The sequence below is a fragment of the Arvicanthis niloticus genome, chromosome 5 (assembly GCF_011762505.2).
Source record: "Arvicanthis niloticus isolate mArvNil1 chromosome 5, mArvNil1.pat.X, whole genome shotgun sequence".
In the NCBI taxonomy this organism is placed as follows: Eukaryota; Metazoa; Chordata; class Mammalia; order Rodentia; family Muridae; genus Arvicanthis; species Arvicanthis niloticus.
The window spans coordinates 91148414-91172763 of NC_047662.1; the positions used below are offsets into that span (position 1 = coordinate 91148414).

Genomic DNA, 24350 nt, shown 5'->3' on the forward strand with positions numbered 1-24350 from the left:
ACCTTCTCTTTCTCTTGTTGACAAAGACCTTAAACACAGGAACTACAACCTAAATATAATTAATTATTGCTTATTCTTTTCCCCTTCACTTTCTTTCAGGTTAGAATACATATTGTAAAAATAACTGAGTTCTGGGTCTGACTCTCTTAGTGATCCCTCTACAAAAATGTAACCTAGGATGTGATGAGCTAACTATTGCATCTTTAATGAGCTACTAGTGAAATGTACTTACTTTAAATTAATATAAATTTAAAAATTCAACTGACTAGTACATTATTCACAGTAGCAGCCTGTGGCTACTGGCTACAGGATTTCCCATCATTACATAAAACACTATTAAATAGCATTGTCTAACATATTTTGAGGAAATGAGACAATAACTTTTTAAACATTCTCTTTATCAATAAACAACTACAGATATTTTAATAAAAGTTAATAAAAATAAAACACTGACATAAAATAAAGCAAAAAAAAAGGTTTAATTTTTAGAAGGGATAATACAGGTGCTTTTGTAAAAACCTCAAGGGGAACATCTTATACAGAACATACAATCATCTTAACAGACAGGTTGCTACACTTTGAATAACCATTTTAAAGTGTAAAAAAAATCATTTAAAAGGCTTCATATTGTTTGTAAGGAGAATGAGACAGTGTGCTCATTTCACACACTCTTGCAGCACTAAATATATCATCATGTGTAGTTTATTAATAGTCTTCATCCACAACTTAGAGGTTAAACCTGAGGAGCTGTAATTTTTATTATCACGACTGCATAGCAAAATCATGTTCAGATAACAAACATACCAAAGTCCTTTGGAGTAGGATAACTTGTAAACCATTTAACACATCCACTTTAGAGCAACACAACTATGTCCAGACAGATAATAACTGATAGAGGTTAATGAACAAGGTTTTGAAATGTTTCTTTTTTAATAAAAGGTACAATTCAAAAAAGTTGATCAATATTTGTCAAATGCAACAAATTGTTGAACCATTTGGTTGTTGGAAAAGGTCTTTCAGCCAAATTCTCTCTGCACAGGGCACTGGCTATTCTAAATCCAAGAGCAAACTCCTGGTGGAAGAGGAGCTGAAGCGATTTGCTTATGTAGGCGTCCCCTCTACACATGAACGCTGCAGTAGACTGTACAACTTGAGAAAGCTGTGTAGTTGATGAGAAATATGAAAACAATCATGCACAAAGGAAACTGATACGAAAGGACATTTTGAAGGATGTCTTGTTTTTAAAAATCATTTAAAATCACTGCTTATACCAACTTAAAAACATGCTTTTTCTAACTAAACAGCATTTACAAGTATCCAAACACAGCCATTCTTAGTGAAAAGCACCTCATTCACATCAGAGTCCATTTCACTACACTCCTCACAACAGCCCTGTGAGGTAGGCTAAACAAGGTACAATATATTAAGTAAGGCAATAGAGGCCCACGGTTGATGAGTGATTCAGAGGCCATAGATTACTGTATGGGGCAGCTACGAAGATTAAGTTTAAATACTTAAAAGAATGCCAAAAATCTTAAAGACTTGGAGCTTTTTGCCTTAAGTTACTCCCCAATTTTAGCTATTGTATCTTAATAGAATCAGTTATGAATTTGATTTCAGAGTCTCTATTTAAAGATCAGTTAGCCTCAGTCCTTTGGTACCTTACAGATACTGGAAATATTAATAAGAAATTCTTATCATAGTCCTGTGCTTTCCAAAAAGTTCCAGTATTACTAAAATGCCTTTTACCAATTTCTTCTAATTTGATTTATTGTAAAGTTGATTCAATCTTAAGTTCCAATACAAGCAAATACATTCACTGACCTCTGCCCTACATACTGCAAAAACTTCTAAGCACCAACTTAATTTGACTATTACTAAGAAAATATCTAATTTTAAACAAATATAACTTAAATGACTATGTATCAAAGCTAAGATTATTAACCCAGAAAAAAGTACTCTTTTGATATGGTTAGGTAGTCAAGATAAAAGTTCTATGGTAATTTCTGATATTGATTACTAAGACAGTATTATTATCAAATGGCATGTCCAATGTTCTAATGTGAACAAAAGCAGCAAACAATCCACTTAAATTCCAACTGGTGCAAAGTTCCTATGGTATTCAGATTATCATACCACTCAGGTAACACAATACTGACATCACAACAGTGAACACTGTGATGAGACACATAAAACTAAAAATACCAAACATGAGGTAATGTTGCTGTGATGATTTTCTGTAAGAAAAGCTTTATTACCTACTCTAGTTCTGAGCGCTGGAGTTACAAAATATATACTTGGTTGAAAATAACAACTTGATGGTGACATGGATACTGAGTAAATTCATGCTTACCTCTGACAGAATGAATTTTCCAAACTTTTTATTACAATATAAAAGTGAAATATTACTATGTGTAGTTAATTTGATTGTTATTTTTACAAGCTACAACAAATGTATTTTTAAAATTTTAAGTTTGTGTGTGTGTGTGTGTGTGTGTGTGTGTGTGTGTGTGTGCACTCGTGTGTGTTCACGCACACATGTGCATGCACACATGTAGGTCAAAAGACAACTTGCAGGAGGTAAGTCTCCCCTTCCATTTGGGTTCCAGGGAACAAACTCAAGCCATCCTATTGGAATCTTGTGAGCCATCCTGCCAGGCCATGAATGCTGTTTTTAGAAATTTAGTGACATAGTAACAAAACATTATTTTTAGATCAAGACTATCAAATCAAAATTAGCAGAATGACGTTCATATGGTGAATTAAACTCTACTACTTTTGGAAACCAAGACATAAAGTAATAAAATTGATGCACATCATAAAAACTTAAGTACTGTTATATGAATTATATGCTGATCTAACAAAGAAGCTAAAAATCTATGACTAGAACAGTTGAGATTTTAGCCTGATGTATTTCATGGTAAGGGGCCTATACTGTCTTCTCTTAAGATTAATATTCTTTGGAGTAATCACTTCCCATATATATCCCTTTCCAATTTTTTTTTAAAAAATTGTTTTTGAAAGAAACAACTGCAAATACATAAATAGCTATAAGTTCATGGAAAAGATATGTATAGAAAAAACTATGTAATTCTAGGAAATTGACCTAATTAAAATATTTCATCATAAATATTTTCTTTTATTATTTATATCAAGGATCAATCATGGAAGTTCAAATTATACATAATATTGTTTATGGTTTGAGTTTTTTAGAATATTAGAACAGAGTGAGAAGGCCCAGCCTGGCTGGTCAGCGGTTTACTGGAACATGGTAGAGGTGCTATCAATTAAACCCACAGACAGACAGACACTCTTAACACATTTTAAAAAGCCTATATCCGGAACATTCAAAAGATCACTGTATATTAAATTTCTATGTGCATTAGTCATTAAATACTTGGTATATACATATTTACCAGTATTTAAAAGATGTGACACAATCAGCTGAGTCAAATGAATTGTAGCAAATTCTTTTTTTCTAAAGTGCTTAAGGCAGCTCCTTCCTGTGTATTTCCAGCTAAATGAAACTGGTTTGGAATTCAACTGCTAAGAGGGAAATACAATACTTAATACATATTTTATGGAACAGTTCTTCACACCGGTGATACATCCCTTACAGTCCACTTCCCCTAGAGTTCCTTCATGGAAAGCAGTCATGTCCAAGCTGTGCGAGCAGACATAGAGCAATGCAGAGTGCTGGAGAGAGCTTGCCAGCTTTCCACAGCAGGCTAAGCAGAGCAGAGAAGCTCAGCTATTTCAACCTAATGTTAAAAGAATGTTACATATTATGATCAAGTTAATAGTTACCTTGCTTCAAGATGATTTAACTAGGCACTCTATTCAATTATTTTAATTTAAAAAGAAGGGTTGACAAAATTCAATTTAACATAATAAACTTAAGATTTTTTAAACTAAAATACAACAGATTTGTTCTCTTTTAAAAAGAGGCCTTGATGTTTATTTTAAAGCAATGAAAGTATTAATTAGTACCTAATATCACATGATAAGAACCTGGTCTCTTAGTCACTGACTTTGTTCTACAAATCTGCTGAGAAATAAAACCCTCCAGTAAAAGTTGTGTATTTTCTAATGACTTTTTGGAAACTGTAGATGAAGATTTCAAATGATGGCACAAGGACAAGGAAGAAGCACATGTGCTCCTCTGGCCTCAATAGAAGGCCCTCCCTCACCACTATGGTACAGTGTCGCTTGCCTTAAATTCAGTAGACAATGAGCATGAGGAAAAGGCACTGTATAAATGAGAAGATACAACTATGCAAGATATAATATCATAATGGAAAGTTCTATACAAGAACAGCTGGCTTTTCCCATGTAATTTTTGACAAAATAAACTTAGTAGCCACACAAAGCAATCCCAGTAAATCACTGCTTTCAGGTATGAGTATACAAAAAGGAGTAACTCCTTTTTCCTTAGGTCATGAAATATCATTTCTATACATTGTGGAACAATGAAACGTATCTTTCAAACTATAATAAATGAAAAGTAAAATATTGCTTTGGGAACCAAAAGAATACTGATATACTTCATTTTATAAACTAATTTAGTCTTAAAAACTACCAGTATCAGACAATAGTATAGATATTTGTTATATGGAAAAATAATATTCTATGTCAAATTTGTTTCATCAACAGAACAAAAACAATCATGCAAGTAAGCAGTACATTTTAAGAGCAAATACTTATTATGATCCTACAAGCTACACAAAGAAAGCAAAAATGAACACTTCTCCAGGGAAGTTTGTCAGAAGCCCAAGATACTTAAAACAAGAAGAGATTTAAAAGTCTCAAAAGTTAATCAAAAGTCAAATATAAATTTCTTTAAAGTTCTGAAAGCAGCTTTAGTGTTTCAACTTCTAGTTTGGCTCAGAAACCTTGAGTTAAAAGTTTGAATCAACTTTATATCAAAAGGTTTCCTGTTAGTAACCACAGGTTCTACTCACTGCCTCACACATACCTTCAGATTTGGGAAAAGAAAACTATGTTCATTTTTGGGAGAATCCTAAACTTTTAAACAGTGAATGAATGGACCAAAAAAACAGAAACAAAAACCAAATTTTAAAAAACCCTCAAATGATTGTTTGAAAACACGAATACCAATTAAGTAGGACACATGTATTTTTAAAAATAGCTGGTTAAACCAATCCATATCTTTGTAAAAGAACATATAAATTATTCCAGAAATGAATACTTCAGGCACACTTCTTTATAATCTTTCACAGACAAAAAACAGCACTATACGGCTTTTTATCCTTTATAGAACTTAATTCACAAACTTTGATGAGCAATAATTATTATCAGTGCCAAATTCAAGTGGAAGTTTTATCAAAGATAAAGGGGGTTAAAGCAGAGAACAGACTCAGAGACACGGCTTCTCAGGTGGTGCCCAGGAGCCCACGGAGGCGTGGACAGTATGACTCAGCACAAACACACAGAACACTCCCTTGCACTGCCTAAATTCTCTGTCTGCTTGATATTTTGAGTTATAAAAAAATACCACAATATTTGAGAGAAGAGAATGGTATGGATGTAGTCAATACATTAAGTCACCCTATGGAAAGCTCAGCTTATCTGTGAAAGATAAAGATTTCAATTTCTAGGAAGCCTTAGGGGACCCTGTATTTCTAAAGCCTCAGTGTAGGACTTACTGACAGCCAGTGAGGAGAAAGAAACGTGACAAGGAGAGGAGGAAAGGCAAGCTTTAAAAGCTCTGCAACCCAGGCCCGGGGCTCACCAGACAGAATCACACCTACTAACTAGACAAGCCAGAGTAGCTTACGAAACAGAAAAATGGCTTTCTACATAAATATCTCAACACTTCCCCTTTCCTATTTACTATTCAGATACCACTATGCCAGCCTCCTGCACCCCAACTGCCTGATTCTGGGACACAGCAATAACTTCCTGCTGCTGCTTCCTACTTGGTAGTTAATCTAACAGATTCCAGGCTTTAAAGCAGAACACAGAAAACCTGATTTTCACCACTCAGAAGTATCTGTTAGTAACTGTATGGGAAAGCCCACACAGTCAGAGGAAGGGAAAACACAGTCTGAGTTGCCATTACTGAGTGACATTGTTCAGGCTGCTCGTTGAACCAGTCATTCCATTTTCACTTTTCTGAAGTGTTCTCACAGCACTTGGAACCTGCATTCCAGTACTCAAAGAAAGTCCACCACACCAAACCTAAGAAGAGATAAAAACAAAGCCTCAGTTAGACGTAAATCCATTATAACTCCAGTAAGCCTTAACTTTCCATTTGAAAGGCAAAATGTCACATGTCTGAACATCAACAAATCCCAAACTGATAAAACTTCATGTCTGAACTGAGGAGAGATGAAAAGGCTCACAGCGGCCAAAGACCACTGTGTGGTAGCAGAAGCCTCTGAATCTGCACCAGGGAAAGGTAATGCAGGGCAGCAGAAACTCAAGAGGATAAACTGGATTAATCTCAAAGAGCAGTGACTACTGGCACTACTTCCCTAAGCTTCACAACCAGGGGACTGCACCTCAAAGAAGCTTATCTCACTTATGACTTTAATATTGAGACACGGCTTTAGATGGGACAGTGATCTAGTGAGACAGCTGCCTTGAACAAAACACCAATCACACAGGCCCTAAGATCTACAATTAATAAATGGGACCTCATGAAACTAAAAAGCTTCTGTAAGGCAAAGGGCACTGTCAATAGAACAAAATGGCAGCCTACAGAATGAAAAAAGATTTTCAATAACTCCACATCTGATAGAGGGCTAATTTCCAAAATATATAAAGAAATCAAGAAATTAGACATCAACAAACCAAATAATCCAATTAAAAATGGGGTACAGATTGAAATAGAATTCTCAGTAGAGGACTCTCAAATGGACAAGAATCACTTAAATATTCAACACCCATAGCCATCAGGAAAATGCAAATTAAAACTACTCTGAGATTCCACCTCACACCTGTCAGAAGGCTAAGATCAAAAACACAAGTGTCGCCAGCAGTGGTGGCACACGCCTTTAATCCTAGCACTTGGGAGGCTGAGGCAGGTAGATTTCTGAGTTCGAGGCCAGCCTGGTCTACAGAGTGAGTTCCAGGTCAGCCAGGACTACACAGAGAAACCCTGTCTCAAAAAACAAAAAACAAACAAAAAACAACAAAATACAAGTGTCAGCCCATGCTGGCCAGGATGTAGAGCAAGGGTAATACTCCTCCACTGTTGGTGGGAGTGCAAACTTACAGTCGCTTTGGAAATCAATATGGTGGTCTCAGAAAATTTGGAATCAATCCATCTCAAGCCCCCACTATAGCACTTCTGGGCATATAGGCAAAAGATGCTCCAACATCCCACAAGGACACTTGTTCAACTATGTTCATAGTACCTTTACTCATGATAGACAGAAACTGGAAACAACTTAGATGTCCCACACTGAAGAATGGATACAGAGAATGTGTTTGCTTTACACAATGGAGTATTTATGACTCAGTTCTTAAAAAAAAAATGACATCATGAAATTTGCAGGCAAATGGATGGAACTAGAAGAAAACCATACTGGTGGGGTAACCCAGACCCAGAAAGACAAACATGATATGTACTCACTTATAAGTGGATATTCGCTGTAGAGGATAACCATATATAATCCATAGACCCAGAGAGGTTAAGTAACAAGGGGGGATCAAGAAGAAAATGTATAACTCTTTCTGGAAAGGGAAATAGAATAGATATCTCAAGTAGACTGGGGCAAGTGGGGACAGGAACAAGAGAAATCAGATTGGGGGAAGATGGAGGGAGAGAATACTGAGAGAGACAATTGAAATTGTGGGACACTTTGGGGACAAGGTAGAATTAGTGCAGTAGAAACTGCCAGGAACCTATGAGGATGATCCTAGCTAAGACTCTTAGTAAGAGGGATATAACCAGACAAGACTGTCGGTGGAGGGATTAGGACAACCAACCCAGTCTCAAAACCTTTGACCTACAATTTGTTCTGCCTACAATGTGTGTTATGATAAAGGTAGTGCAAAAACCAGGGGAACAGCCAACCAATGACTGGTCTAGCCTGACACCCATGCCAACCCCTGACACAGCCTGGATGGCCAGGAACTAGAGGCTGGATAGCCCAGATCCTCAGGACAGGCCCAAACACACCAGAAAAAGTCAACAAACTGACTCCTAATGATATTCTGCTATGCTGGCAGACAGGAGCCTAGCATAATCGTCATCAGAGAGGCTCCACCCAGCAACTGATGGGAACAGATGCAGAGACCCACAGCTATACACTAGGCAGAGTTTGGGGGATGCTGTGGAAGAGGGGGAGGAAGGATTGTAGGAAGAGTCAGGACATCACAAGAAAATGCACAGCATCAACTAATCTGAGCTCACAGGGGCTCACAGACAGTGAACCAACAACCAGAGTTTCTGAATGGGTCTGAGTCAGGTCCTCTGTACATATGCTATGGCTGTGTAGCTTGGAGTTCTTGTGGGCCTCCTCAACAGTGGGCATGGAGCTGTTTTTGCACCTTTTGCCTACTTTTGGAACCCTTTCCCTCCCACTGGGTTGCTTAATCCAACTCTAATATGAAGAGAGGTATCTAGTTTTATTGCAATTTGATATGCCTTGTTTAGTAGATATCCCTGGGAGGCCTGTCCTTTTCTGAAGGGAAATGGAGAAGGAGTGGATGGTGGAGGGACTGGAGACAAGGGAGGGGAAACTGTAGTTGGGATGGAATATGTGAGAAAATAAATTTTAAAAAATTTTAAAAAATACCTAGCAGAGAAGGGCTGGGGAAATGGGTCAGCAATCCAGAGTACTGGTTGCTTTCAGATGATTGGGCTTGATTCCCAGTACCCTCATGGTAGCTTCAACCATCCCTAACTCCAGTTCCAGGGGATCTGGTGACCTCTTCTGACCTTTATGTCACCAGGTATGAATGAGGTAGACGTTCATTCACTGCTTACATAGGGTTTCTAATGCTGTGACAGAACACTGTGAACCTGGGGAGGAAGGCGTTTATCTTATATTCTGCATCACAGTGCATTGTCAAAGGAAGTCAGAGCAGAAACTCAAGGCAGGAACCTAGAGGCAGGCAACTAACACAGATGCCATAGAGGATCACTGCTTACTGGCTCCTCAGCACTTGTTTAGATTGCTTTCTTATACAACCCAGTACGACTTGCCTAGGGATGGCAACACTAGCAATGTCTTGGCTCTCCCATATCAATCATTTATCAAAAAGACATTGGACAGACTTGTCTACAGCCCAATCTGATAAAGGCATTTTCTCAACTGAGGTTTCCTCTTCCCGGTTAATTCTGGCTTGTGTCAAGGTGAATAATAATAATAATAATAATAATGATGATGATGATGATGATGATGATGATGATGATGATGATGATGATGCAGGAAAAACCCTCATACATATAAAATAGGGTTTTTTTTTAATTTTGAAAAAATTTAGTGGAAAAGTACAAAGCAAAACAATAGAGAAAGGTCAGGTTTTTAAAAAAGTGAACAGTAGTAGAGGAAGTGGCTATTCACGGGCAAAGAGAAAAAAAAGAGTCTTGAGCCAGGCTGTATACAAAAATCAACACAAAAGGGATCAATTAAAGACTTAAATGTCAAACTTAAGAATACAAAATTTGAAGAAACAGGTGAGAACACAATAATACAAATAATGGGAAAGGTATGATGAACTTTCACATGTTGCTTCCAGCAATGCAAATATGTCATAGCCACTGTGGAATATATTTTGACAGCTTCTTTGAAAATTAAGCATAAAATTTCAATGTGATTAAACAACCCTGTTACTGAAAGGAAAAGCAACCATATGTTCATACAAAAATACCTATGTGAATACTTATAGTGTCTTTATTTCTATTATTTATTTGTTGTCCAAACTAGACAAAAAACCAAATGTCCTTAGACTGGAAAATAAACATAAATTGTGGCAGAAGCCAAGCATGATGCCCACACCTATAACCCAAGCAAGGCAGGAAGACTTCAGGCCAGACAAAGAGACCTTGTCTCAGAACACTGTGAGTAGGAAATAAGCTCTCCCAGCATGTGCAGGCCCTGGCTTCATCCCACAGCACACGCAGACATGACAGACTACTCAGCAGGTGAGAAGCCCGACGGACACACAGGGCAGTGAGGCTCACATTCACATGTGCCGGGCGACAGCATCACAGGCTGTATGCCATGCACCTCCATCTACAGGACAGCCTCAACAGTCCAAACCACAGGACGGGAAAATGTTTTGCTTATTGTTTGGGTGGCTGTGATGGGAAAGGCTGTCTACATGGGAGCATGCCAGAACTTCCTACAGTGCTAACTGTTCCAAATCCTGACATAATTATGATAGTGGTTATATGTCTGTAAGCATCTAGCAAAACTCATACATATACAAGCAGTATATGTAAATTATAACTTAATAAACCTAACTTTAAAAATCAACATCATGTGCAAACAACATCCATCACTAAGTTAATAAAACTAAGCTTCTAAGGCAGGGAAGTAAAGAGGTTTAGTGAGTTTAAAACAGTTTCCTCAGGTTATCTATCTATATTATTGCATAATTATTTGGAATGAAAATAATGGATAAACTTAATAAATATCCATGTAAGATACATTCAAATTAAAAAGTGAGATATTTTGTAAAAGTATAGCTCCGAGTTATATATAGTAAACAATTTGTCTTCAGCAGATTCATTGGGAAACAGCCCAAAATACATATTAAAGTAGTCTGTGGCAAAGTTCAGAAAGTGAAAAAGAAACAACTCTCCCAATATATCTTTAAGAATTTTCCATGAGCAACAAGCCTCACCATGCCCTGTACCCATTTTTGGTCATTAATCAATCACCTTTATGTTTTAATGAAAAATGGAGAGCACTGGCTATCAGGATTACTTTAAGCTTAAGATTTTAGGTGTCAGGAACAAACTTTTGATTGTGATTTTTAAAAATAAATACACATTCTAAATCCACACATACCCTAAACACTTTCTCCTCAGATGGAGGGTTATACCTGCAGTAAAGATGGAAGAGAATGCATGTGGAACAACCCACACAGTGACCTAAAAATGTACCGTCTGGACTGGAGAGGTACCCCCCGCCAACACTTAGAAAAGTTTTATTCAAACCAAGGAAACCTTAGTGGATCTCAGAACTCTTTACATCAACCTAATTTTAACAGAGAAAAGCAGACAGCTATGGTGTTAAAATCAACAATAACATTTTACTAAAAAAATTAAAGACGTATTTCATTTTATGTAAAGAAACATGATCACTCTTCACAAATCAGCATGCAACTGAGCAGTCCTGAAACCATGCATGTGTGTCATACCCTCAAATGGAAGTCACCACATAAAAAACTCAACCTAGCTGGCACTCAACAGACTGATGCATCATATCCTGGAAAGTTATGTTGATCTAAGAACAGTGAACAAACTAAAACCACACAGACCATAGAAAATCTTACACACATATGGCTGAACCAAAAAGATACTGTACAACTCCCTAAAGCCAACCAGGAGGCTAAATGAGTTATCAGCATTAAAGTCTAAGACAAGCACTAACCCTTCCAGAAAACCTGCATAGGGAGTGGCTGTGGGTCCAGGGCACAGTGAGGTTGCACTCCCTGCTTGGGTAATAGTTACAACAACAACGAGTACATGTAAATATTCATTGTGATTCCTGTACCTTTGTAATGTTAGTACTGACTTTAACAAAACGTACTGAAAACATACAGAAAGAAGTCACATTTCAGAAAGGGTGGATTGGGGAAAAGGAGATGAATTCAAAGGGAGTAAGTACTCGAAAAGTACTTTTTTCATCAAAAAGTATAGCACAGATTATCCTCAAAATTGCTAAGCCATAAAATATAAATAAGATACTAACCATGAAACCAGGTACTACTGGCTGAGTAAATTTTGTCTTGAAGGAATACAGCAACTGCTTTGAGTGTGCATCATAAAATGAAAGTTGACCTAAAAAGACAAAAATGTCTAATTTATTACTTAAAGTTGAAACATCTAAGTTAAACAGATGAGCATGCCAAAAGATGTATTTTAACCTGAATTTCTGTTACAAGTTATATGAACCATACTTAACAGTTCTTATAAAAATATCAAACTATAAGGATAAAATCTTAAATCTGTTTTTTTCCTGGTCATCAAGACCTTACTAATATCTCCATAATCTATTAAGTTGGTACAGAAGTAATTGTAGCTTTTGCTTTGTTGAAATTTGTCATTATTAGAATACATTCTTAAAAATAATTGTTTATGTTATATACCACTTTAATGTACATTTCTTCTGTACATTTTTTGCTACTGACAATATTTGTTATTTGTTTTATATTTACTTTATACTATGGAAATAATTCTCATCCAAGTTCAAACTAGTTGTAAAGCAGCAGCTACAGCCCTCGTCAGTAATGCATGTGGTCTGGGAACTGGCAGTGAACTTGCAGACAGTGGTTGGGTAAGAGATTTTTCAGAAGGAAGGGACTTGAAGACAACACTGTTGAGATGCAGAGCAACTCAACGTGGACCATTCGATGGTGGTGTGCACTTGAAGCAACTGGAAAGGTGAAAAGACGTGGTAAGTAGGTCCTTCTTAAGATGACATAAAACGAAAACAGTCGTTCTGAACTGCTGCCTTCTCTTACTCTGTGTAAACAACCATTTTTCACTCTCATCGTCATGTGTAAGGAAAAGAGGAGTGCCCATGACAATTGATGAAGCAGGTGCTCCTCCCTGTCTCACAGTCACGGTCACTGCTTGGCATTCTCACTAGTCTGATGAAGCCAGCAAAGCCACTACACTTCAGAGTCATGCTTAACAAAACCATGAGATGCATCAAAGCCTGGTGCCTGCAGCCGGAACTGATGAAGAAAAAGGGCTCAATTCTCCACAACACTGCCTGATCTTACATCAAACACCAATGCCTCAAATAGAGAATAGGCAGCAAGTTTTGTTTACCACATCCACCCAACAACTCACTACTACGTATTCAAGCATCTAGAGAACTTTTGCAATACAAACAATTCTTTAATCAACAGGATGAAGACTAGTCAAATCCCTGAAGTGCAGATTTTTATACCACATGAACAAACAAACACTTCTTATTGGCAAAAGTTATTGATTTTAATGGTTCCTATTTAGATTAGCAAAAAAGTATTCAAGTCTAATGGTGATGATTTAAAATTCATAGTTCAGAAAGAGAATTCCCATTGCATCCACCCAATTACACTCTTCTTCTTACTCTACACCAACTGATCGTCAAACAAAAGCCTTTATTAGCTCACTAGATGCTAAGATCTCTTCCTTTTTATATTGACTGAGCCAAATTCTATCAGCTTTTAAACTTTGCTTATCTGTCTTCTACCCACTGAAGCCCACATCCACTCCACTAAACTCCCAGTGTAGTGTCCGCTGCTTCAGCTCTGTGAACTTTAAAGTCCCCATCTCCTTTCCCTGTCTCTCTTATCCTTACAGCTCACTTGCTAACTGTTCAGCCTAAAGCCTGCTGTCCTTCTGGAGGTCCCCTCGATGGCTCTCTTCTTCATCTGTATCCTAACTGTGTTGATATCATTTTTCTGTTTTTCAACTATTCTAAATGTAGCTGCTTTGTCCAGTTTCTCATTTCCTTTGTAAGCTGTTCCTAAAAAAAACAGCTACCAACAAATAGGAAGAGAAAAAAACAATATTCCTCCCATATACTTCCACAGAAGTAAAAATAATATTTTGTATACATAAAATATATTTAAATACAAGCAAGTATGGGATTTTTTTTTTTTTTTTAGAAAAATAAGTATACTTACCCCCATCAAAGTCACAAAACACACCTATTTTCTCAGGTACAGGAACATCCAAAGCTTTCACCTTATTATTATGCTTGGCTGCAAAAGTGTTCTGTAACCAGCTGTTGACGTGAACGCACCAACTAGTGTTTGTTTTTCCTAACTGATCAAATTTGCCTAAAGTTTTATATGCTACACCCACGCTATAAGATTTACAATCCTTCTGGGCCTTTACTTCCCAATAATGTTGTCCATTTTCAATAGCAGTGTCTCCTATAAAAGATAAGAAAAAAAGTTTTGATACTTTGTCATCCTTATGAGTCACAGATTTTTACTTATGTGTTCTCCAACAACTTCTTTTTAGTTTTTTTTAAATCTCACTATGTAGCCCAGGCTAGCCACAAGCTCACCATCCTTCTACCTCAGCCTCCAAGTACTGGGATTACAGGCTTATCCCACCATACCCACTAAATTCAACTACTCTATCAGTGAAAATAACCACATCAACAACAGATGCTAAGTGCAGAGTATGTGCTATAAATTTACACGTATTATGTATGTTTCAATGCATATAAAATACTTCAAAGCCTTTCTTAGAATCCATTCAAAGGTTATATTCATGAGGCATACTACATGAGCAGAAGCAGAGATTTAAAAGTATCAGTAAGTCAGTCTGAAAAACTCTCACAGTACTCAGTCTTCAGTACAGAAACTTTTATAGAGACTCATTCACTATACAGGCGGGCATTCCAGATGTGAGTAGGAAGTCCACCAGTGTGCTATGTGCCCTGTAATCTGAGAACTACTATGCTTTATCCTACCTAGCACTGTGTATGACTCCCCAGTAAAACGGTCTCTGCTGCCTCTGACTGCTGGTGGCCTGGAGCCTACAGATGTCCGTTTTGGGGATGGTGTGCCACTTCTAAAAAAAAAAAAAAAAAAAAAAATCAGAAATGAAAAAAAAATTATGTTGAAAATGATTCATAAATTAGAATTACAAATCATAGCAGAAATCTTTAAAAACAGTTCTCATTATGCTGCAACATTTCATTTGATCTGAATTATCAATTATAAGCACTCAAATGTAAGAAGCCATCCACACAAAGCAGGCTGAAAACACTAATGTCATGCAGACTGAGCAAGGTTTATACAAAAAGCACACAGATGAAATAAGATACAATGTCAAAATAAGACAAGACTTACTGATGGGAAAAATTAAGAAAGGTATTGGACTATTGCTTGTAAATATTTTACAACTGAATTTAAATAAAAGCAACAGCAAAACTAGGTTCCTTACATAACTACAACTAAGTAGCCATTAGCAGTATTTTTGCTCTGATCTTTCCTTCTTAAGAAGAAGAAGTTATCTGAATTTATGCATTGGAAATATCAAATCTCAAAGAATGCCCACTATTATAATGAACAAGATTCTTTTATATCAAATAATATGACAAGCAAACCAGACAGTGTTAAGACTCTGAATTCACTAACTCTCAACAACCTCAAAAACACTAAATCTCTAAGATGTTTCCACTGGACCTATCAAGACAGTGCCTCAAGTTCCATGGTGTACTTTTTTTAGTCTCAGCTCCTTCTATATTGTTCCCAAGATGTTTTTCAAAGTATGCTTTAATTATACTGAATTTGCACTTGAAACACATTTGCTTTTTTAGTTAGGCTCATCCTGAAGTTGGGGTGTAGAAACAGCTCGATGGTAAAGTGCTCAGTGTGCAAGCATAAGGGTTGAAGTTCAATCCCTAGAATGCACATAAAAAACGCCAGGAATGATGATGTGCACTTGTTACCCCAGCACTGGGCAAGTGGACACAAGATCCAGTTTCAAAATATAAGGTGGATGATGTGTGAGGAATACTGCCTGCTTACTACCTATGTGAGTGTATGCATTTAAAGAGGGGAGCTATTGAGAGGTTATTCTAAAGTTATTTAGAAAAAATAAAAATACTTTATTATCACCATAATAAATATTTAGAAATTTTCCAATACAGTCGCACTAGGATTTTTCTTTCCAAAGAAAAAAATGTAGAAAATAAGTAACCAAATAAAATTAATATATAAATCCTTTACAAATAGAAAACAAGCATACAGATAGTTACAGTCATTTCATGTGATCCAATGACTTCATTTTGCATTATTTAAATACTATCTTGCTGTTAAGAACAGATGGTTTCAAACAATTAAACTAAACTGGACTGCTTCAAGCATCTACACTTTAGTGAGTGCTATTAAGTAGCACGATTACACAGAATAATAAAATCTGCATGGTTTAGTGTGATCCTTCCTAAAGGAGAGCAAATGTCCTTTGTGTAGAATACCATTAACAGTGATCATCTAACATGTTAGAATAATAAAGAATATTCTTTTCTTTAAAAGTCTCCTTTTAAAAGGCCAGCCTCATCTGGTCTACAGAGTGAGTTCCAGGCAGCAAGGGTTATACAGAGAAACCAAGTCTTAGGAAAAAAAAAAAACCAAAGGTATTTTTAAAATAAATTATATATTATGTGTATTCCAAGAGTATAAACAGAGATCAGGGAGAACTGACAACTGAAATTTTCTGTAAAAATTAGGGGTACAAGTTGGGGCAGGAAATGCAAAAAGGAACTGAGTGGGAGAAAAAAATATCTACAGTTGCTTCTGAGAAGTTCCCCCGAATAGAAGACATAAATAAATAAATCCCTGGGTATGGTGCATATGTCAGTAACTTCAGCATTCAAGGGAGTGAGGCAGGAGGATGACAAGTTTGAGGACAGTCTAGGAGCAGGTTTAAAGCTAGAATGAGCCGCATACAGAGTTTGTGCCTCAAAATGCTGGAGGAAAAATGAAACTGAAAACACAAATTTTGAAGAAATGTATTTTTAAGTTATGAAGTTTAAAATTTTTATTAGATAACAAGTTACCAAATAAAATTAGTATACAAAAAAATTTCAGTTTGACCAAATTTTCTAAGCTGGTACTCATTATGCAACACAAGAATCATTAAGTAGTAAGAACTTACATTGTATAAATACTGTCAAATTAATGGCAACTCATAAGGAAAAAACCCACATCACTATTTTCTTCATTCTTTTTATATAAACTGCCTGATTACAAATACTATATGTTTTCTAAACTAAAGGGAAAAGACAATACTGTTTCTCAAAATAGAAAAAGTAGACAGAAGAAAGGACGAAAGGAAGGAAGAATGGACAGAAGAAAGATCCCCTATCCCCCAATCCCCACTGTTCTGCAGTGGGGAGGACAAAGCAACTTGGGGTGGTAATTTTCAAGACATGCCCCAAACTCCAGGCTACCCACAATGCCACACCACAGACTGCTGTGGGACTCTGGGATGAGGCCAGCTCCAGGCTCCTTCTTATTTAAGCCATCTGTCTTTTTTTTTTTCTTTTTAGATTGGCTAATTCTGGGAATATTTTATTTGAGGAAGCCACTGTTACTTGAGCAGTATGAAAAGCTCTGTTTTAGGTGCGACATTGGGAAGCCTGAAAAGGAACAGGGCTAAAAATAAAAATAAGACTGGTCTAACATGGCTTATAAATTTAAACAAAACGTTTTAAATCTCTGAAACATCTCTACAATACAAAGCTTCTGTGTGGCTGATGAGTATTCCCTAGATACTCATTTGAAGCTCATATCTGAAGTGTGCCTCTTCACCAGAAAAAAATGACTGCACTCAGGAGAGCGCTCCAGAGTACCTAACTCACTCACCTAAATGTTGCTGTACATTAGCCTTCCTCTTTGCAAGTTAATTTAGTTTTATATATTTATATTTACATATAACAAACATAGTTTTAACTAATCTTACATGTATCTGTAGAAAATACATTTTGGAACTAGAGACGGCTTGGACTCTGTACTTTAGAACAGTAGCCCTTCACTACATCGATCTGAACTCTGACCTCCAGTGCTCTTGGGAAGGCTGGCATGCTTAACTTTCATGACGGTGATTGCTTCTCAGCTGAGAGATGGATCAAAGAACATAAAAAAGATCTTGTTGTGAGTAACAAAGCAATGATTAATGAAAGAAGATGAGAAAGAGGTTACAGTACATGTGTAATTAAGTGTGAGCAAGAATGAAAAATGCCAAGCCAGGACACCATAATGTAGGCACAATTATACTAGCCAGTGCTTGTTTTCTTGCTGTTCTGGTGCTGATGGTGGGATTGGGGTTGTCTACACATTACAGAAGCACTCTCCCACTGAGCTGTATACCTTAAGCCTATTTGAAGAACCCTTAAAATGCAAACTATCACAGTAGCACAGGAGGGCAAAAAAGAAGCCACTGAAGAAGTATGGGGCGAGGGGCTGTTAAGAGGCAGTGGGGTACCCAGTTGAGTCTGCTTTGAACCCCGGTGATCGTACTGAAACAGTAGGAGTTAGTTCTGCCTTGCTCCTGGGCCCTGATTCCTTTCACTTATCTACAGCCCCTACCAAAAAAAGTTTATGGCCTTAGGTCAAGTAGCACAAGTAGCACAGATAGAGGGCGTGACTACAGGCCACAGAGCCTCAAGAGATCTCCATATTAATGAGATACCTAAAGGCCAGAGGGTGTAGCCAATTAAGCATTTCTTCCCAGACCCACCTCCTTGGAAAAGATATTTAACCTCAGGCCCGCCCTGAAGACATGGGGTATTGCTTCATCCACTTTCTGCCATGACCATAAATCTTTTAAAGCCATGGACTTCCTCTCATCTTCGGGGCTCCACCATGGAGAACCTTAGAGGGGGCCTTCAACTCAAGTAAGCTAGCTAAACCAGCCATGACCCAGCCAAGCCAGTCGCCTTGACCAAGAGTCTCTACCCACGGGGCGCAGCAGGAGCTTCTCTCCCTTGTCCCTCTCAGCGGTGGTCTGGTCCAGCCTATATGCCCCCATCTCAGTCCTTCTGTGGTCAAGGGCTGAGACCACCAGTCTCCCACCAGCTGCCTAGGCTAGAGACCCCCAACCCAATAGCTCTGGCCCCATGGGACCTCAGACTGAGATCTCCCTACGCCCTGAGCAGCGTTCTGCTACTTCTCACAGCCCGATGTCCACCCGGCCACCACGTGGAGTGAAGTCAAATTCCTGTGCTTCTGCCCCACTGAGCCACCTGGGTCAGCAGATACACAGGACCCACAACTCAGCCCAACAGGAACTGTGCCCACGCCACAGACCCACAAAGAAGTAAGTAAATGCTTCCCTTACCACACTCATGGACTAACAGATGAAAATGAAAAGACAACTCTCACACAGCCTACTATGTGATGCTTCAATACATGGTTAATATGGTAGGTGGAGGGCCTCTCTATTAAGTATCTTAGGGAAAGAAAGTAACTGTGAACAGGAACCACATCTCATTCCTGTGTCTAAGCACACAAGAGATATACAGTATCTTTACTAAAATATGGTATTAGTGGTGAAGGGCTAGCTATATTCTTAGAGTCTTAAAACTGCAAAAAAAAATATGGGTCTTTAGGATTTTTGTAACAAAGTATTGATATAAACAGAGAAGACACAATAAAATCAGAACCAACCAGGACATTTTCCTAAAATACCCACAGTTTATTTACTCTTCCACTGGTAGGTCCAACAGTCTGCTGGGAAGAAACCCATTCTGAAAACTATATAGCAGGTGCGTAGGAGGAATTAAAACAGCAAGAGGATAATAATACATAGAAATAAGAAGAAATGATTCACTGAGCCTGGCTTCAAAATATATTAAGGGATCATCTAAAACCCGAAAGAAACAAAATTAAAATAAGTATGACTTACCAGTATTAAAGAGATACAAGGAAGCATGAAAAACAGAAAAGAGATAACTGCTGAGGTCGACAGTTTAGTTTCAGTTAGGTTAAATTAGAGAAGGGCTTCCACCTTAGTGGCCCTCCCTTCCAACTCTGCAGAACATTCTTTGTAAGGACAGTAGCTATCATCGTCTGTACAGAACGGGCTCCTCAACCCATCTTAAAGGTCCTTTGGTGACTTAACTGGAGTAAGTATCTGTGTAGCTCCTAGAGCAAACTGTCTTACCTGCTTTTCAAATATTCACTATTGTAAGATAAAATAATCATTGTTGTTACTGTCTACAAGCAATTTAGTCTCATAGGCTAGCCTTGTGGTAATAAGGCTATTTAGACACACACACACAGGCACGCACAAAATTAATTATACAGTTAAACATGCTAGCTGAAGTGTTCTTTAATCTTTAGATTATTTATCTATTGTATGTCTTCTTGTTTCCCTTCATTGTAAGATCAAACACTACATATTCTCCCACTCCTTGAAGAAACAGTCTACATACCACTTCTTGAATAAAGGTCTTCCAGCCCCTACTATGCTAATTTTATACTCTAGATCCTGGTCCTACTGTGACATTTTACACACAATCACAACTATCCAGACTATCCAGACTACCAGGTGGGCCTCCAGGAGGCATGAGTGGAGAGTACCCTGCTCATACCACATGTACAGAACAACAAGTTCCTCAGCACTTTCTAGAGGGATTATCCCTAATATAAAACCAAGCTCAGTACCAATCAATATGCTTGGCCTACTCAGCTTTATTTACTGTATACTTAGATTTCAACCTATGGGTTGAGACCCCTTTGGGGGTCAAATGACCCTTCTACAGGGGTCACCTAAGATCTATGGAAAACATAGATATTTACATTATGATTCATAACAGTAGCAAAATTACAGTTATGAAGTAGTGATAAAAATAATTTTATGGTTGGGGTTACCACAAAATGAGGAACTGTTGAAGGGTAACAACAGCATCAGGAAGGCTGAGAACCACTGATTTAGAGACCTGTTCTTATGGGAAAGACGCACCACATAGAGACTTCTTTTTGTTTTTTAAAGTATGCGTATGAAAAAGCCAGTTTTCGTTACTTATCTTGGTGCTCATTCCTCTTCTGATCTTCTCTTACTCCCTACATCTTTAGCACTCTATCAGCCAACACAAGCCTTCTGTTTGGGGCTGTCTACCAATGAGATCCTCTGCCTATGTATGATCTGTCTTAACTCACCTGACTTTCACCTGGTGCCATTCAACTGAGGAAAATGGAATACACCGTGAGTGAGTGTCCTTCACTTTGTGTCCTCTCTCCTACACAGTCACAGTAAGTCAATAAAGACTTGCCTGTTACAGTAATATGGCACAGAGTTCTAACTAACTACCTCAACATCTGGCAGCTCTGACCATCTTTCTTCTGGTTCATCACTATACATAATCACCATCTTGTATCATTGTTTCATGGTACATAGCTCTTCTATATGACTTAGACCAAGATTAGTGAACGCAAGGGCAGTGTTTATCCCCACAAGTCCCATAATATCTATCATATGTCCTACAACAAATACTTATGAAAAAGATAATTATATACATGTTGAGCAGCCCTAATCCAAAAATCTGAAATATATCGATACTGAAAACTGAGCACTGATGTTATGAATAGAAAATTCTATATCTGACCTGTAGCAAGTCACAGTCAAACACTGGTATATTAAAAAATTACAAATTGCTTTCAGGCTATTAATATAAGGTACATATGAAACAAGTAATTTTGAGTTTAGATTGAGTCCCAACTTTATATATGTGCAATATATATGTGCAAATATTCCAAAATCTAAAATAATTTTGAGTCTTGAGTGTTTCAGATAAGGGATACTCATATACCATTCTATAAACAGCCAACATATGCAATAATCTTAAAAGGAAAGAAAGGAGAAAGACATAACACAGTCTGAATGCTAAATTCACTTTACAGCTTTCCTAGCTGCCAAATAAAACATTATGCAGTCTATCAAGTTCAACAGCATTTTATAATACAAATGCAATCACCTTCACCAATACCAAGTAAATAAGCCAAAAAGGAAAGATAACTCTGAAAAGAGAGCACAGGCTGGTATCTGGTAAAGATACATGATTATTTTCACAGAAGTATCATTTTACTGGAGCAACCTGGAATAATCCCTATTTTTAGCACTGTCTAAATAATTTCATCAATGATGTTCATTATTTTTGACACTTTTGAAACTGTAACTATTATAGAATACTCCAAGTCTGCCTCCTATCAAATACATATAAAAGTGATCAATAATGTTACTGAATACAGCGAAACAAGAAAGATGGCAAGTATAAGTAAAAGCAGGGTAAAAACAGATGAGAAATAGTCTTTTTAAAGCAGAGCACGTTGTTATCATATATAACTCAAAAAAATGCAGTACACTACAATGCTGTAAATTCAAAATGCAAGCTACCAATAGAGACAGTCTACACAAAGGAGCATTTTAACTTATGAAGGCTGCTGCAATGGCACCTGCTTATTGGTTAAAGAATTATTCAGCCAAGCTAGATACTAAGTCCTAGAACTAGACAGACATAGATCGTCACCTTGTGTGTTTCTTCAGTGAAGTAACATGGATACTGTCAGATAAAAACAGGCAATTGTTAAGACACTCCTTTACATCTTATATGTAACATCTTACAACAGAACTAGCCTGAATGCTTTCTGAGGGCATTTGATTCACTGTTGTAACTCACAAACATTTGCCATCAGTCTGAGCAAAACTGTACCATTAAAAACTTATGGCTTCCATACTCCGACTTGTCTAGGAAAGGTATGGCAAAACCAAAAGGTTCTCAAAGCCTTGAGTTCACAGGATTGCTCTTCAGCAGAAGGCTTGGGTGGAAATGCTCAAACCTGTCAATTAGTGCAGCCATCTTTCAGGTAAGACAGATGACCTGTTTAAGCCTAGGCAGAGGTAGAGAAACTTTCCTTTAACTAGTTCAGATTGGTGTGTCTATAACATTAAAAATCAGAATGCTGAAATAAAATGTATGAAACAATTATGAAAGAAATAAAGAAAAATATAAAAAATGTTAACCACAAATTCAAGTATTGACAGCTGATACTGTATTCTTCACTTCTGAGTTACTAACATATCAGAAATCATATTGCTATGCAGAATAAACATTAAAATTGTAAATTACTGTCAAATAGAATAAACATACAAGCACCTGTCTATAAAATAAGAAAGAACATCAGTATCAGTTATGGTCAGAGACAATCAATGTGCAAGAATTTAGCCACAAAACGGATTTAGTGAACTAACTTACCTGCCCTTATTCTCTTTTCCTTTAATTTTACTTTCTTGGCCTTTTCCTCCAGTGGGATCCCACTCTACACAGGAATCTTCCACTTTCAAGTTCAAATGGGATGACGAGTTATCTAGACTGAAGTTAAGTGCTGCCCAAAACAAAGTTTAACAAATATAAGACATCTCCACTGTCTAAAACACACCTGTCATATTATTTCTTACTCAAGTGAGCCAACTCTGTGTGCAGAGAAAAAAAGTTCCAATCCCTAGCCCTTGCACCAAAAAAAACCCCTCTAAATCCTTTGGTTATAGATTATAAATCCCACCAATCCAATTATTTTTTTCTCTGCACATACACTAACCAAGTACAGTAAACTTGAAGTGCTGATAGTGTCTCTACTTCTGCTGGATTTTCCATTAGTACACAATAATCAGAATTTCATGGTATTAGAATTATCACTTTGTTTCTTGGTTGATTATTTTGACTAAATGGAAAGAACTGGTAGAATTATGGAGGAAGAAAAAGCAATATAGTATATAAGATGATGATATAAAAACAGCACAAGTATTCTCTCAGAAGCTTTACTATTAACAAACTCACACTTAAACTCTCATTAGTTACCATGATATACTGAATGCCATGCCATCACTGGATGCATGACTATATTGGAGCCCTGGTAACATAGGCAAAGGAACTGAGCCAGAAGACAAACAACTTATTTAACACAGTACAAGAGAAAAGCAGCTATTTAATGAAAATAAAGCAAGCAAACAAAAATATGAAACAACTTATGCTTTTCAGATTATTTGATGTTTTAGAAAATTATATTGTAGTGGTTTGAATATGCTTGGCCCATGCAAGGTGACACTATTAGGAGGTGTGGCCTTATTGGAGGAAATGTGGCCTTGTTAGAGGAAGTATGTCACTGTGGAGACAGGTCTCTGAGGTAATAGTCTTCTGCCTGCCTTTGGATCAAGATGTAGAACTCTCAGTTCCTTCTCCAGCACCATGCCTGCCTGGGTACTGCCATGCTTCCCACTATAATGAAAATGGACTGAACTCTGAAACTGTAAGCCAGGCCCAATTAAATGTTGTTTTTTTATAAAAGTTGTCTTGGTTGTGGTGTCTCTTCACAGCAATGAAACTGTATGACATATAAGTACCGTTTAAAATCCTTAGAAGTGATAATTGAGAAAATCAGTGAAATATGGTATTAGCTTCACTTTCTAGAAACTGAGAAAATAAATCATTAAAATCAGTGACTCAACAGTTATACAATGCTGTTTCTTCTATTTTCTAATGCAATTCCCAAACTACTTTACAAGGTATCAACTATTTAGTTACAAGTTCATTTGCTCCTGCTACATCTTCTGCTAAAAGTTCAAAATTTTGGTAATTGTAGATTAAAAGAAATATTCCTTTCCTTTACAGTACACTACTTTGCTTAAGGAT

At 37.2% G+C, this 24350-nt stretch overlaps 1 protein-coding gene across 8 annotated transcripts in view; it reads right to left on the bottom strand.

Moving 5' to 3' along the window:
- Positions 1-455: 455 nt before the first annotated feature.
- The window catches only part of Fsd1l (fibronectin type III and SPRY domain containing 1 like), a 66803-nt gene continuing 42908 nt past the window's right edge, over positions 456-24350 (bottom strand). For 3 of the 8 annotated variants that reach the window (XM_076934955.1, XM_034502480.2, XM_076934961.1), the window contains 7 exons: positions 22917-23046; positions 22191-22223; positions 14625-14725; positions 13825-14076; positions 11898-11986; positions 6083-6201; positions 456-3761 (listed from right to left, as the gene is read on the bottom strand). In XM_076934955.1, coding sequence (XP_076791070.1) covers positions 3752-3761; positions 6083-6201; positions 11898-11986; positions 13825-14076; positions 14625-14725; positions 22191-22223; positions 22917-23046 — 734 coding nt within the window. In that variant the 3' untranslated portion in view covers positions 456-3751. The remainder of the gene's footprint in view (positions 3762-6082; positions 6202-11897; positions 11987-13824; positions 14077-14624; positions 14726-22190; positions 22224-22916; positions 23047-24350) is intronic. The other 5 variants (XM_076934958.1, XM_076934960.1, XM_076934957.1 and 2 more) reach the window with 3 other exon arrangements.